This window comes from Erpetoichthys calabaricus, chromosome 1, assembly GCF_900747795.2.
Source record: "Erpetoichthys calabaricus chromosome 1, fErpCal1.3, whole genome shotgun sequence".
Lineage (NCBI taxonomy): Eukaryota > Metazoa > Chordata > Cladistia > Polypteriformes > Polypteridae > Erpetoichthys > Erpetoichthys calabaricus.
Genome location: NC_041394.2, coordinates 272,342,154 through 272,358,710, shown reverse-complemented (window position 1 = coordinate 272,358,710; position 16,557 = coordinate 272,342,154). Strand labels below are relative to the sequence as shown.

Below are 16,557 nucleotides of genomic sequence, written 5' to 3'. Positions count from 1 at the left end.
GAAGTTAACCCTTTATTAATCTATTAAAATGATGGAGGAATGAACAATAATTTAAAATGAATTTGGTAATACCTTTGCTTGCTAGAGTGTCTTTATCTTCTTTGGTAGTGAACCAAGCTTGACTTACTGGAGACACATCATCTCTGTTTTGAGAAGGTACTGATCCATCACTTTGCAGTATCTTAAAAAAAAAAGTAACACAAAGCGATTGGTTGTGATTTGTATAGAGAGGCAAAAATAGCAGTGGAAAAATTTATGCTGTATCAAAATGGGTCTTTAATTATAAACACAATTATCATCATAAGCACTTATGAGTTTCCTACATTTAATCTAAAAATAAACTTTAAATATTTGCATCTTGGTGTCATAATTATCCATGCATCATCATCATGGTCATCGAAGCCATAACATATACTGGCAGCATTAGTGCAAGATGGGAACCAGATATGAAAGGGGCATCAGTCACGGTGTCATTTTTCTTTTTTTTTTCTTTACTTGTTGTTGTCACTGTCAGTATGATGGAGGAAAACATCAGCCATGGTGCACTAATAATGTGTACCAATATGATGCAACAGTCTGTATAGTTCATTTTTCTGGTCCTGGAGACTGTCCTGCAGTATCAGTGTTAAAGTGGATAAAATATATAAATACAGTAATCCCTCGCTACTTCGCGGTTCACTTTTCGCGGATTCACGACTTCGCGGATTTTATATGTAAGCATCTCTAAATACATAACGCGGATTTTTCGCTGCTTCGCCGGGTTTCTGCGGACAATGGGGTCTGTTTACTTGCTTCCTCACTTGGTTTGCCCAGTTGATTTCACACAAGAGATGCTATTGGCGGATTGCTGAGAAGCTACCCAATCAAAGCACGCAGTTAAGTTCCTGTGTGCTGCTGATTGGCTCAGCGACGAGTGTTGCATTAACCAGGAAGTCTCATCTCACTCATTCATCATTAACGTGCTAATGCTTCAGGGGCCGTGTCCAAGCACCAACAGAAGATGCAAATGATTGCAGAAAAGGTAAACGTTTTGGATATGTTGAAGGAAGGGAGCAGCTACACCGCTGCAGGACATCGATTCTCTTTATTTAAAAAGGAGGAAAAGCATATAAGATCTACAGCCGCAGTGTCCTTTAACCAGGGTGCAAAACGAGTTGCAAGTGGACGTGATAAGGCAGTAGTCTGGATGGAATCTGCTTTAGGAATCTTTGCAACAAGGTCGACGACGTCATGACCGCCTAAAAGCTGCTACGTGTACTTCGCTATACAGTAAGTGTAAACTTATCTACCGATTTCATATTGCTTAGCAGTTGTTCCTGTTTTTAATAGAGTAAATGGTGGGTTGTAAACAATACAGGGAGGGTTTAAAAACGTCCAAATACACGTTAAATAATTAAATAAATATAGTGTCCCTACTTCGCGGAAATTCAGTTATCGCAGTCGGCCTTGGAACCTATCTCCCGCGATAAGTGAGGGATTACTGTATGCATAAAAAATACTACAACAATAAACTATCAACTCAGAAATATTAAAAATAAAGGAATGCTGTAGGAAGGGTAACAACTGCTGAGTTTTAAGGGGTGCTACACCAATCACACACTGTAATGTAGCTCAAGGAGATCAGAAACTTCACATGGAGTGCTGGGGGAAAAAGCATACCTGATCTTTATTTTTGGGTACAGGCTGTGAAAGTGAAGTCCCCTGATTTTTCTGTTGCAATCAAGCAGTCACAAGATCACAGCTTTTTAATCTTTTAACAGTTAAGAAGAAGAATTCAAGAAGTGCTTTGAGTGAAGGGAACATATGCTAGGGATAGCCTGCCACCAGAAAAGTTATATTTACCCAGGTGATGATGAGTTGCTGACTCAGTCTTTGACTCTAAGGTTATGTAAAAATAAATCTAAGTTGCTCTTTAAAAGTAAAAAGTTAGTTTGTAAGTAAATGACTTTAGTTTAACAATAAAGATACGTTCACTGTAAGTAATTTCCCTCTCCTAGCAATCTTCAATCAGCATTTTTAGAAAATTAAGAAAATGGATGGCAGACTGATATATTCAAAACAAACTATAAATATTAAATATATCATTTACACAACTTAGTAATAAAAATAATCAACTAGTCAACATTTACATTTTTTACCAAATCAAAAACTCAAATTAAGCCAATTTTAAAGTTAAAGTATTAACTGGTCCAAAAAGTTTAATATCAATGAATACAAACATAAAAGACAAACTTCTTTTGTACCTGTATCTGTGCCACACTACCTTCACTTAGTTCATTTTCGGTCATCTCAGTAGTCGCAGTCATAGTCACCTCAAAACTATCATCATTTTCTGAAACTAAAGTATTTTCAAAGGAAAAAAAGTCCATTTTATTTTTTCAATACTGGTCAGCAAAATTTTATATGTACAAAATATCTTTTCATTTTAAATGATCACAGTACATAAAATTAATCTGAAACATTTTCAAAGGTTATAAAAAATATTAGAAAACATCGAGAAGAAAAATATTTAGCATGAAGTGGCCCCTGCACTGCAGCTTTTAATAAGAAATGAAGCAAATGTACTAACTGTCTGGGAAATTGGATTGTGTAATAGGCAAACACGAACATTCTTGGTGCCAGGAAAGAAGCCTCCCAAGAGTGAAGATATAAACACACAAATTTATTAAGGTTCAAAAGAGAGGCCAGAATACATAATACATTAAATGTCCTGAATTGCCATATATAGGACTTGTAAGACTTTTTGCTTGGAAAATTTTAGCAATTTTTTTTTTTATTAATATGATGACATTATTGCTCAACAGGCTTGACTACTGTATGTCTGCAAGGAGTCATGAACTGAATTATTGTCAGAATCTTATTATCAATTTACAAAACTGCTCATTTTAGGCCAAAGAATCCATTATTATTATTATTATTTTAAATTTGTATCAAGCTGCCAGACACAAGAGATCTACTTACAGTGGTTTTCTCACAATTCCAAGGTATTAATAGGCAACTGATTTTAAATACATATTTAGCTCTATAGCTTTATACTCCCTGAAATTTTTCCTAGATCTGTTTACAAGGCAACATCAGTGTTTTGCAATTAATCACATATTATTATCCATCTAATTGTACATACTATTATTTTACTTTTCTTTTGTATTCTCCTCATAGCATTTATTTCTTTGTACTTCACCATGCATCTCAAAGTTAACAGAGAATGCTACATGATTTCACCAAGTATTAAATCCTGTACACTTAACACAGTTTTTTGTTAATTATATTCCTAAAAATTATTCACTAAAAATAGCTATTACAACATCCAACACATTTTTTCTTGATCCCACCCTTTACATAAAAATATGTAATTGTATTAAGGGTGTGTAGACCTTTATATCCATCATATATGATACTGTATGACTGAATATGCACTGCCGTTTGATGTCTTGCAAATAATTTAAGAACATGATTAATAGAAACACAAACAATACATTTTCAGAAACATGAACTTTGTATATTACTTTGAACATGTCGGTATACTGTACATTTATTAAAAACATAGAAATCTGAATATTTATTTTGAAAATGTATAAACTAAATATCATACATTTTACATAGTTTTAATATGAACTACCTTAGATGTCAAAATGTCTTCAATTATTTTATAAGTTAAAATTACCTGATTTGCTTACAGGGCGGCACGGTGGCGCAGTGGGTTAGCGCTGCTGCCTCGCAGTTGGGAGACCTGGGGGACCCGGGTTCGCTTCCCGGGTCCTCCCTGCGTGGAGTTTGCATGTTCTCCCCGTGTCTGCGTGGGTTTCCTCCGGGCGCTCCGGTTTCCTCCCACAGTCCAAAGACATGCAGGTTAGGTGGATTGGCGATTCTAAATTGGCCCTAGTGTGTGCTTGGTGTGTGGGTGTGTTTGTGTGTGTCCTGTGGTGGGTTGGCACCCTGCCCGGGATTGGTTCCTGCCTTGTGGGCTGGGATTGGCTCCAGCAGACCCCCATGACCCTGTGTTCGGATTCAGTGGGTTGGAAAATGGATGGATGGATGGATTGATTTCACACTCCTTTTGATCTTTCAAAATTAATACTCTAAACACATAAATAAATTAAATCCTTAATGGTGTTCTTTTTTAGTGCGGTGGCGCAATGCCTCTTCTGTACAGGGTTTAAATGAGTCTTTTGAAACCACTGTGTTCCACTGTAGTTTTGGGGACCTTGTCCTTCATTATGTGGTATACACTGGCATATACTGTATTTTGCATACTGAGTGTTACAGATAGCTCTTTTGAGGAACCACTTTAGGATGAGTTCACCTTAGTCGCCATTCCCTCTCTATCTCTCTTTTTTTTTTTTTTTGCAGGCTTAGCATTCCACTATTTACTCAAACTTTTTGGAGTTCAAAATTCTAAATTCTGTAAATCACTGTCAAATTTGATAATAGCTTTTTGTACATTGAGGCCAGATTTTTCAATTTTTTAAACCAACATTTTAAATTTTGATATAAACAATTAGAAATTTGATTTCAGTATTTTTAACTTTGAAATAATTAATTAATATTTGAAGTTTTCAAGAGGGACAATCACTTGAACTATTCTTTTATAGGTTAAACGCGAAATTCCCCGCCATACTGATCTTAGGGTATAGAAAAGTATATTCTTAAAGTTGATAATTTGCATATATTCAAAGAGAATCAAGAGCATATATGAAAATAAGCATTATACCTTAGTGTATGTTAGTATAGTAGGGGTTAAATCACAAAAAGGCCTGTGCCTGTATATATTTTTTTTTGTTAGCAAGCTAGAAGCCACCAATATTTCATATGTCAAGCTCAGGTATGCAGAGAGGGGTTGGCAAGCAACAACCCCCTTATATGAAGTGAACGTGAGCCAAGGACTGGAAATAATGGTGGCAGGTACTGGATGGGTACAAGATGGGGAGAGGGCCTATCAAGTGTGCATGATGGATAGAACAGAGTGCTATACTCATTAGGCTGGGAAATATAAGTGTAGCTAATTAGAGGCAGGACCAGGGTGACAAATGAACTAAGTGAGGTAAACTCTTCATAAGAACTGTAATAAAAATAAGATGGTCCCATTGCTGGGTGCTCAATTCACCTGAATCGAGTCTATATGTGTATTGCACAATAACGTTTGATTCTGCTGCCTATCTGGAGACTCAGAGTGCCTTCTCTGGGCTAAGGGTGCCCACCACCATTTCAAAAAGGGTACTAAACATGTGTATTCATTACAAGGATTATAATTTACTTCTTATTTCATCTTAAAATGAAGAACATACTATTTAATTGTATCTAAAATGTTTCACTGTAAATGTTATAGCAAGCTCAAAATAACAAAGACAAATGTGATATTTTAATGTTTGAGTTTGTGAATAATATAGCAGCAAATTTTGTTTCTACATGCACACATAAATGAATAACATCATTTTAAAACTTCTTATCAGTATTTAGAAGTTTGATAGTGTTTTAAAGTTTGATATTGACATCAGATGCCATCACTTAAAAAAATCATATCAAGTAGCAATGAAAAGTACAGCAGATATGTAGAGTTCATTATCCATGTTTTTAATTTTGAAATTGAAATTTGGAATTTGACATCAAGTTTTTTTAAATCTGATGTCAAGTTTTCAAAAACTGATACCAATGTTTTAACATTTAATATCATGTGCTTAACAATTTTACATGGCTGTGTTTCAAGAGTCAAAATAATGTGTTTCTGTTACATTTGGTCACACTGGTCTCACTCACACTTGATTCAAGATCCACATAAGCAGAATGTTCCTTGAGGAACAAAGGCTGGAAATCATGACTAGCTGCTGTAGCTTTTTAAGGGGTCAGGTCATGAAAGCACACAGTGTTGAAAGCTTTCACAGAACATGGAAACATGAGCAAAATTAGGTCAGTGAAGAAAGCTTAATGTCTACATTGGTAAATATTCAGTAACTCACCAAGCCCTAATTCAATTTATTCATTTGTTTTCTGTCATATATCTAGTAAATAATCAAAAATGCAAATACTTATTTAAATAGTGTAATCATACTGAATTGCTAAGAGTCTGTACTGTAATTAGTCTGACCTGTAATTAGTGTGAAGTCTCCCTTTAAAGCACCAGAATCCAACAAAAACAGAAGCATGCACAGTACCTTATGGGACATTCCCCAAACTGTGCTAAAACAGAATACATATTACATTGTAAAACCAGTTGAGTTCAATTTATAATATGTATTGTGCCTTTTAAAGGATTCTGGTTTTCTTCAAAAAGCAAAACAGCCCACATGGCATGATTGCACAGCATGTACCAGTTAGTTAACTGACAAGATGTGTTTGTTTATTTAACATTCATTGCAAGTTTAGGTATACAAAATTATTCATAGAAGGAAACCTTATGCAGCAAAGATATACTGTACTATATAAACACATAAATTATTCCACAAAGAGATAGAGAGAGATATACAGGCAGATAGGATAAACAATACATTGCCATAATGATACATCATGGATTAATATAGATAAAAATAACGAATTCTAAATATATAATTAAAAAAAGTGTGGCTGAAGCTCATCAAGGTCTAGTACTATGAGAGAAATCTTTTTTGTAACACTTTACCAAAATAAACAAAGTTCCTATTGTAATTGAAGTGCTTTAGGCAGTACATTTCCAGTGCGTAACTGTTGTCCTTGTGTAAGACAATCTAAGGCACTGTTATATTTCTTAATATTCCATATATTGGATGCTTTTATTTCCATGTGCTTGTCATGTGTTACTGTTAATAAGCATTGTGTTTTGCTCGATAGAAATTAAAGGTACTGGATGTTGATTATTTCCTATTTTGGAACTACTCAGAAGATCTAGTAATATACTGTATTAGCCACTTATTTCAAAGTTTAAATTAATTTTAAATATAATAAAATACATTAAATCAAAATGTGCATAAGGAATCAAGAACAGTACTTTTGAAAAGACTTCAAAGGATGTAAACTCTTACTAGGCACTGTAACGACAGAAATCCTTGCCGTAGACCCATCCTCTTCAGTTGATAAACACAATCTCTTAGGTGAAGGCTCTAAACTTTCATCTGATCCCTGATCTATGCCATCTGCACAATAATCAATAATTTAATTAGAACAAATATAAATACTTTAGAAACTTCACATAATACTACAGTCATTTACAAAAAGAAAACATGCTGCTAAATGTACAAACTACAAATTAACAGATGAAACCAATCATCTATAAAGCAATACAGAGTACAATCAGATGTACTGTACTTGATTCATTGATTTTGGGGTTACAATGTTAAATTTTACATATAGATGGAAACCTAGATGCATTGTGTAATGAATTCTACTTCAGTATTAGTGGAATCATTCCCCTGAACACATACAAGTTATGTTTTCATAAACCAGTATTGGGAAAGCTCTATTATTTTATGTGTTAGTCTGGAATACATTATTTATTTATGCCAATATCTGAATTCTAATTGTTTGGGCTTTATCAGGGCCAAATTAATGCTGTGGAGTAGGGTATGAAGTTTACAATTTAAGAGAAACAGGTTTTAAAGTCCTATAATGAGAAACGATTATATCAGATTGAAAAAACACTAAACAACCACATATGAGTCAAGCTGAAGAAATGAAAGCCATTACTTTAAATTCCACTAGGAATTCCACTTAACCTGCTACTTGCAAATAAATAAGTAATCATGTACCCTGATCTTGCAAGTTACACTGGAAAATACACAAGATTAAATAATATTTCATACACTTTCAATAGCTGAATTAGTTTGAAAGTCAACATTTCCATAGCCCCAAATGGAAGGTCTTTTAACAACTACTGTTTGGTCTGATCTGTGTGAAAGTTTCAATAACAGACAATGTTTTGTCCCCCATGGCAATTTTCATAAATATGCATGGTACATTTAATTTCTGAATGCTAGTTTTATCTTTCTAGAACCAGCAGGAGTTGATCAAACACTGAGAAATGTATCCCTCAAACATTTTTGCTTAAGCTAAAATTTATATCTTTATGCAAATATTTTATACATGAGCAAACTGTTTATTCATAACCTCAGAATTAGAAGTACACAATGATTTATTCATTATCCATGGTTAATTACGTAAAAAAAAAACCCTGATTGCTGCAAAATTTTTAAATTTTGATTATAAGAGTAACCAATACAATTTAGCCATCTCTACATAGTATTCAGGTTAATATGTACTGTTTATCTAGAAAAAAAACATAAAAATATTGTAATCAGCTGGCAACAAAATCTGGTACAGCAAAATATATATTAAGGTATAGAGTATTTACAGTTAAGCACAATGTTTAACCACATGATGAACAGAGACTTACAAATTTACCTTTAAAATGTTTGAATTTAGGACATACACACATATTTTGACAAATGGGTCAGCTAGTAAACTGTACATATGAAATTCATATATAATGAAATTGTACTAGCTTCATCAAGTCTTCCTGGCTAAAAAGAAGCTTCGAAGTGTTAGTTTTACTAACACTGTAGTCAAATTTACAGTTATTAGTTCTAAATAAAGATCTAATGAAAATCTATTTATACTGTACGTTTCAGAAATGTCAAGAACAGATTACAGTAACGTACACAATTTCACACGCTATACTGTACATGTACATAATACAATTTAATAAAAACTATAAGCTCAAATAAATGGTTGATTCAAACGAGATGATTATTACCAGCTTGTGGACAATGAAGAATAATGGTTCCGTCGGAGTCCTGAGTTAATGTAACAGAGTTAACAGCTTCCAAAGTAACAGTGCCAGAATCCTCTTCAATTGTGTTCATAATCAACCTTACAATATAAAAGAAAATGTATACAATTATTTTAGGTAGATTGCTTTACTGCATTTTTGAAGTGTTTAACATAAATGGTTTTAACATCAGAATTGAGCAGTGCAGGTAAGTGCCATACTAATTCTGCATAGTATCCGATTCGCCCAAGCTTGGAACTAATTGGATATTCTGAAATACCAGCCTCATCCCAAAAAAATACAAAGCACAAACAAACACAAATAAAAGTAAGACGGGTGACTGAAAGCTTTTATAGGTACAGATAAAAATGCCCCTTGTCTAAAATTATTGAGGCTGAAGTTCTTAGTAGACTTAGGCAAAGGAATGAGGATGAATTCTTTGAAACACCATGGAACAATTCAGTGGTTCAGACAGATGCTGTAGACATTTGTAAACACTGTATTCAATCAGTTGGAGTTTTTCTGGCCCTGCATTTTTCCTTATAATTTGCATTTTAATTTAAAAAGTTCTTACTCTTGGATGTCAGAAAAGAAGGAAGTCGAGGAAATCTTGTAGGTGTTGTGTGTTTCTATTTTTCAAACTGCATATATGTAAAATGACTAGGTCACTTTGGCTTTTAAATTGGGCTTGTTATGTAGTACATGAAGCTCTTTCAGTAACAAAAGTTGACTTTTGCCATGTGAAATCAAGAATGAAAGGCTATACACAAAAGTGAAGGTACTGTATGAATTTACTGTGACAACATACAGTATATCAAGTTAAACTAACAGAATGGACTTGTGCTTACAGCTCTAAGGATCAGCTATGAGGCACCATGATCCTAAATTTAATTAAGAGGTTTCAGGATTGGATCGATGGATAGATATCTTTGGTTAAAAAAAAAAGGAAAATGAAGGAACAAAAGGACCAAACTTGCTAAATTTGCAGATGATACTAAATTATGTGGTGTTACAAAAAAAAAAAAAAAAAAAAATAGTACAAAGAAACAATCAAAGGATTTTAAAAAAATCCTAGGTTATATGGCAAGCTGTTTAGGGTATATTTATAAATTATGGCTATGGAGATGACATATCTAGAAAGGACTTTTGCCACACTGAAGTTACCAAGTAGTGTAGTTGAGAATAAGAATTTAAGAGCACTGATATGTGGAGTTTAAGTAGTGTTTTCAAAATATCATCAACATAAAAGGACTACGTATGTTGGGCTTAACTACCTATTCGCATAAATTACAAATGCTGTACTAAGTGGGTTCAATTTTGTTTGCTCAAAATAGTCACTTGTTGTTTCTATAGTGGCTGTAGATGGGGACTTAAAAAGTTTAGATCAATGAATTTTAATTTTTGTTTCTGCATGGTCAGACATTCCCAAAAGTATCCTTGGAAGGCCCTGATAAAAATTAGTGTACCTAATACAGCAATGCATGAAGTAACAGCAAGATTGTGTGAAGTGAAACATATAGCATACAACTCATAGAACAGTGCAAGCTCCTAGAGTAACAATGCATGAACCAGTCATCCTTATATACTGTAATGCAGCTTTGTATTAGCCTCTTGTTTTTCAATTTTTGAACAGAACTCTCTGATTGCAAAATAATTAAATATATATAAAAAATGCAGCATTTCAGCATTGTTTCTTGTTAGTTAATTTTATCATAAAAGTAAAAAAAAACTGTTGGTAGTTTAGTTTTATGATGCCCACCTCCTTTCCTGAGAGAAGTCTTTCCTGTATGACTACCTATTGATCCAGTAAATTTGAGTCATGCTAGTATGCATGAATTAACTAAACTCAGCAAATTACTGGAGTCATTAATGGTGGAATTTCCCATGTCATATATATAAATATTAAATAGGTTATTAATAGTATAGATAGGTTAAAAGTGTAAATGCTTGTGATTCAGACTAAAATGTTTCTTCTTGCAAGATACTGTATAAAACTGTGCACTCAAAAAGAAATCATACAACAGCATGCTCTGCAATCCTTGAAATTTCCTGGTTCTTCCTTATTGTGTGACAGAATAAAAAGGTGGGGGGTTGGGAATCGATCCTTAATGAAAATGACATTTTTCTTCACTTCCTCCCATATGTACATGCTGGGAGACAACATTTGTTAAGAACTACCTTAAACAACTTACATTTCAATTTGGACAATTTTTATAAATATGTTTATTTCTCCAAAATGTGCTCTTACAGTTTATTTCCATGCAGTTTGCATCATTTTTAAGGGAGAAAAGGTGTTTCCACTGAGCTGTATCCAAAGAAAAAAAAACTGAATAAACAATAGAGTTTAAAGAAGTACTCAATCCAGAAATATTTTTATATGTTAATTACCCCATGTAGTTTGTAGTGATAAGCCTAAAAAAATGTAATATTATAATTTTATGTAGAATGGAGATTGATACCCTTGGATTACCTTTTTAAACTGAAGACAGGACTCTTGACTAAGAATAAGGGGGAGAGATGTCTCTTTAATTCAAAAAGGCAAGTGTTTCGCACGTTTTGAGCATACAATTGGACAATGAGATGTGATTATGTGAAAGAATTAACGTGATACCTTTTTTCCATTATCCCATGGACTTTTTCAAATTGTTTGCCATTCTGCAGCATTGCTTAACCATTGGCTTGTATTATATCATTATCTTATTTATTTCAATTCTGCATGAAAACAGGAGATTTTAAAAAAATCTCAGCCATCACTGCAAAGTAAGTAACCTAAAAAATATAATTTTTGTTGGAGTATTCCTTCAGCAAAGAAAGACAATGTTATAAAATATGCACTTTTATATTAGAGTGATAAAATATTTGTTTATGTGTATAAATGTGAAGCGTAGAATGTTGCTTTGGGTTGAATCTTGTTTAGCTCCATTCCAGGAAAAAGACCTTTATTTAAATACTAGAGTGAGGGAGCTAAAAGCACCAGCACATGAAATATGCCTTACTGCATACAGTATATACACACAAGAAAGAAGTCTGATGCAGCAACATTGTGCATGTATAGCCACAACGATTAGTAAATGTATATGCGGTTTAGGGTATAGCAAAGTTCAAACTTTTCTCATTCAACTGTATTTAACGCAGTATCATTTCTTCAAACATTGCAAAAGCTTTTATTGGCTGGAAATGGTTTTAAACACCAGTCACATATCAGAAACATGTTTAAGTGGTTCTGAATCTGTGATATCTGAGACAGCAATTTGTTTGGTGCAAAGTAAAAAATAAATAAATAAATAAATCTACATATGCAACACGTCACTTATTTTATCTACTGCAAAAGCAATTCTCAAACTCTAATGCTGATTAAATAAATGGCCGTCACAACAACTGTATCATTTTCAAACCCACTTAATCTATTTCAGTGTCACAGGGACCCAGAGCCTAGATTTTGTAATTCAGTTTTCTCTTAAAAATGCAAAATATAAAGAAATCAGACTGTAACATTTATATTAATGTGCTAATCACTATTTCTATACTAAAAGGGAAACAAAGGTTAATTTAATTTTTCTTTGAGTCTTTATGGTGACACAGACCGCAAATACTATATGTTAATTATAGACTTATTTTGTTCTTAACCTATAATTATTTATTTATTTATATGTATTATATTTTATACACACACACACACATATATGTATATACATATACTGTATGTATGTATATGCAAACATGACTCACTCAATCACTCATTAACAAAACTTTCACATTTAGCTAAAAAGGGCAGTACATATCCATTAACAAAGATCATTTTAACATATCAAAATTTAGGGATAGAACCCCAACTCATAATAGAAAAATTAAATGCCCCAAAATCTCAAATATGCTTTGACAGATTGACATTGACACTAGCAAATGTGCATGTCTAATGCATCTTATCCCCCATTTTGCCACTGCTCTGACAGAGATTGTACGGAGAAAGTGGTTGGGGGTGCCAGTTTATGCAAATGAAGGCCGTTGACAGAAGCAAAGTGAAACGAGCTAAGTTTGGTGAAGCTCAAAGAAGACGTGATTAGCAAGTGCTTGCCAAGCAATGTAACTGTGAGCATATTAAATTTCGCACAATTGATCTACTAAGAAAGGTATTTAATATATATAACCCCACCCCCCCCAACCCCTCCCCCATATTTGCAACCTTGTGCAAATGCTGATGTAGGAACCATAATTCCCATCAGATGATTCAGACTGCTCCAGATGATTTTGTAAGTGCTTACGGAGTTTAAACAACAGCATTGATTAAAGTGCCATGTTACCAAAGGTAGCAACTGCAGCTCCCCCCCCACCCCCCCCAATGACCACTTTGGGTTAACAATTTCATTGACTCTTTAATTTTAATGTTTATCTTAGAGCAGTGTTTCTTTACCTTTATGGCCTTGGTGCTGTTTTACCTACTTATGTTCCCTGAGAAACCAACGAACAGCATTTGAAGAGTGCATGGGGGATGTTTCAGACTTCATGAAATGAGCACATTTAGGAACTGGAAAAAATTCTGCAGAGTGCCGTTGATTGCTTCTGCAGACTGAGGGTATGGCACATCTGACAGTAAGCAATAACCTGATTACACTTTTTCTTTTTTTAAAAACAGTGCAACACTTTTGTCCACCTGCATATTGTCATTAAGTTCATAATACCAATCAATGATCAGGAGAAAGGAAACAAAAAGAAAAAAAATGCTGCAGCCTAGCTGCAACTGAACACAATGAAGCACAATTTTTTTTTATATAGCTCATGGAGATGCTGTTTCTCAGAACACAATAAGAACAGCGTAGGATGGTGCTTTTGAGCAAATAACTAAGTAATTAGTAACTTTTTTTTTGTCAGCAGACATTTATTCAAATCCACTGTATACTGAGGGATTACTGATTTTATGCCTGTAATGCTAATGGGAGAGTTGAGATTTTTTACATTTTTTAACTTTGAATGAATCAACTTTCCAACGTAACTAAATACTGCTTTAATGTTGAGTTCTGCTGCAATCTCTTTCACACCGACACCAGTAAGAACTGTATGTAACATGTTCGGAAGCAAGTTGCTCTAGTGAACTAACAACATTAACCCCTCAGAAAATACAAATATTGTATACAGAAAAGTACTTAATTGGATATATAGTACTTCTGATACATCCAACTAACCAGTGGCACTATAACTGAGGCCCACTGATTTGGAAAATTTCTCGTAGCCAGGTAACACAGCTAGTGTCTTTATAATATAGAAGGGAATCTTGAAAACAACACTTGGATGCAGAAAGAATGTGTCAAGCCCAAACAGGGGATCTGAATGCCCTTGTAGCTGTAAGAAATGTGCTAAAAAGACACTATATACTATGAGATTCAACCATCAATTTGAAATTTTAATTTTCAAAATGAAAAAAATTGCTAAGAAAAATTAAACAAAGATACTCTGATCTCATATAACACAACAGATAACACTTGGGAAAGTAAAACTTGAATTAATAAACACGGATTTTCTCCCAGTACTCCAATTTCATCCCATATTCCAAAGACGTACTAAAATGCATTACAGATGTGAAAAGCACAGTAAATTGTATATCTGAAAACAGGTTCCAGTGAGCAACAAGGACATGGATAGGGCATATGGTATTCTATGCAATGAGAATAACTTTTATACCCAACACAGAAAGAAATGTTTCACATTTTGTACCAAAATGCCCGGGTTTGTCCTCTCATAGAAACTGAAATGGCTATATACTCAGCTACAGATGCCAAAATATTTAACTCTAAACTAGGGGTTCCTAAGACCAGTCATGGGGGTATCATTGCAGCCACTGGTTTTCATTCCAACTAGTATTACAAATAAATGGTTCAGTCTTGCTTCTAAATGATCTAATTGTTTAATTAGTTTTTTCTTTTCATATCTTGAATTTAGAAATATATGCTAGGTTACTTACATTTAAACAAAATTAGGAAATTTGCATTTTTGACGTATCTTTAAATCCTGTCACTATTCTTTTTAATTCGCCTTAATTGAATCCAGACACATACAATTATTGAGGAGCAGTGCAGACATAGGGGCAAATGACATTGAATGCTAAAGGGAAGCAACAATTTCAGTATAAAATTTACTTGTGAGCTAATTAATAAGAAAAGACTTAAATAACCAGAACATGAAAAAAGAGCAGAATCTTAAAAAGCAAGAAAAAGAATAATAATTGTCTCACACACACAAATGCTTGCTCATTCTTCTAAAAATGCCACAAACCCATTTTGCCACTTCTGAACTGACACACAAAAAGGATGAAACCTATCTTATCTAATAAAGGCAGGAATTCATTTTAAAGTGGGTGGTGGTTGGGATGAACCTCTGCCGCTAAGGTGGTCCGCAGGACTAAACTTAAGGACCACACAGTTAAGCTATTTACTAATCAATAATAATCTTTACATTTATATAGCGCTTTTTTTCCACTATTAGCACACAATAGACTGTGATATGGAAGTAGCACCTTTAATACAGTATACCATGTCATCTGCACCTATGCCTGTTACGCCGCCGAAACAAGGTGATTGAAAACATAATGGTAAATGAAAGTTAAGTGCTTAAAACTACGACAAAGAAAACATTTCTGAATTTCTTTTACATGCAAATATCATACTAGAACACTTTTAGGAATGCAGAATGCGAAAATAAAATCTAGCTATTTAATAATGACAAATAAGAGTGACACAATGATTTGTGAAACTTGTTGGAATAAAAGCCTGAATCCACAACGGTTGACCAGGACTAAATTTGGGAATCCGTTGCCCTAAACAATCTTTTTTTTCCATTACAAATATTCAGTTTAGCTCTTAACTTTTTCTTCTTATAACCAGTTAATATTAGTAATTAATTAAAGAAGTTTCCAGTTCACACATGCAAGCCTGGTTGCAGTTTGATACCGTCAAAATATTTTAAAACTCTATTTTAAACTAAAAAAATCTGTGACTTTATTGATTATTGGATACATAATACGTATACTGGCACTAATCACAACAGTTTTTCATCCGAATAAAGGCGATTCACACATTAAACGCCATGCACAAAAACCCCCCTGCGATACTTTTTAAAAAGCTATGCAACTCAAATAATTTCACACAGTAATCACTTACAATGCATAACAACAGTGGGGAAAATTAACCTTTTATTGGAACCACTAAGAATGAAGTTTTGATAACAGTACAAATATTACTTTGACAGATGTTGAAAAACTCAGCTAGCAGTGCAGTCATAATCAGCAATATATACTTGTTACAACAAACCTAATAAAACTATACGGACGCCATGTTCGCTGCACAACACTTAAGTGTCTTTGTTTACGTGGCAAGCATTAACATCGCAGGAGGTTATTTTAAAAATGCAGTCCAATAAATTATTTCTCCTGCACGACGCAAATCATGCTCTACAGTTCCCCCATCGGACTTGCAGAAATTTAGGCTGGATTTGGCTACTTACTTCCTGTTTTGGGTCCGGGCACTTCGGAGAGACCAGGATGGAGAAGCTAAATACCAGGATGGAGGAACACAGCGCCTTAGCGTCGACCGTCACTGACAGGAAGTGAACGAAACTCGATTTTCGTTCACTTCCGCCCTCTGCGAGCTCAGTTTGACTAGAAAGGAGTGTCCGCTGTTGAGCTTCGGCAAGTTGATTTGGCGTTTATGTATGTTTTACTTACGTCTACAGTATATGTGAATTGTTGCAACAGGTAAAAATGTGATCGCATTGACATCTTCTAAATAAATATTGCTAAGCTGAAAAAAGACGATTAGAAATGATGCATTGAA

The 16,557-nt window shown here is 34.0% G+C and overlaps 1 protein-coding gene and 1 long non-coding RNA gene across 4 annotated transcripts in view; both read right to left on the bottom strand.

Moving 5' to 3' along the window:
- dmtf1 (cyclin D binding myb-like transcription factor 1) overlaps positions 1–16,331 on the bottom strand; it is a 59,606-nt gene extending 43,275 nt beyond the window's left edge. For 2 of the 3 annotated variants that reach the window (XM_028815027.2, XM_028815035.2), the window contains exons 1-5: positions 16,229–16,331; positions 8,720–8,835; positions 6,993–7,103; positions 2,244–2,338; positions 73–181 (exon numbers count right to left, since the gene is read on the bottom strand). In XM_028815027.2, the coding sequence (XP_028670860.1) occupies positions 73–181; positions 2,244–2,338; positions 6,993–7,103; positions 8,720–8,828 (424 nt within the window). In that variant the 5' untranslated portion in view covers positions 8,829–8,835; positions 16,229–16,331. Of the gene's footprint in view, positions 1–72; positions 182–1,659; positions 2,074–2,243; positions 2,339–6,992; positions 7,104–8,719; positions 8,836–16,228 lie in introns of those variants that run through there. The other variant, XM_051922485.1, reaches the window with a different exon arrangement.
- Positions 474–1,669, bottom strand: LOC127526604 (uncharacterized). Its single transcript, XR_007934083.1, has 2 exons — positions 1,500–1,669; positions 474–663 (listed from the first exon to the last, which is right to left on the bottom strand). It is a non-coding gene; the product is annotated as an uncharacterized LOC127526604 (long non-coding RNA).
- Positions 16,332–16,557: the final 226 nt, after the last annotated feature.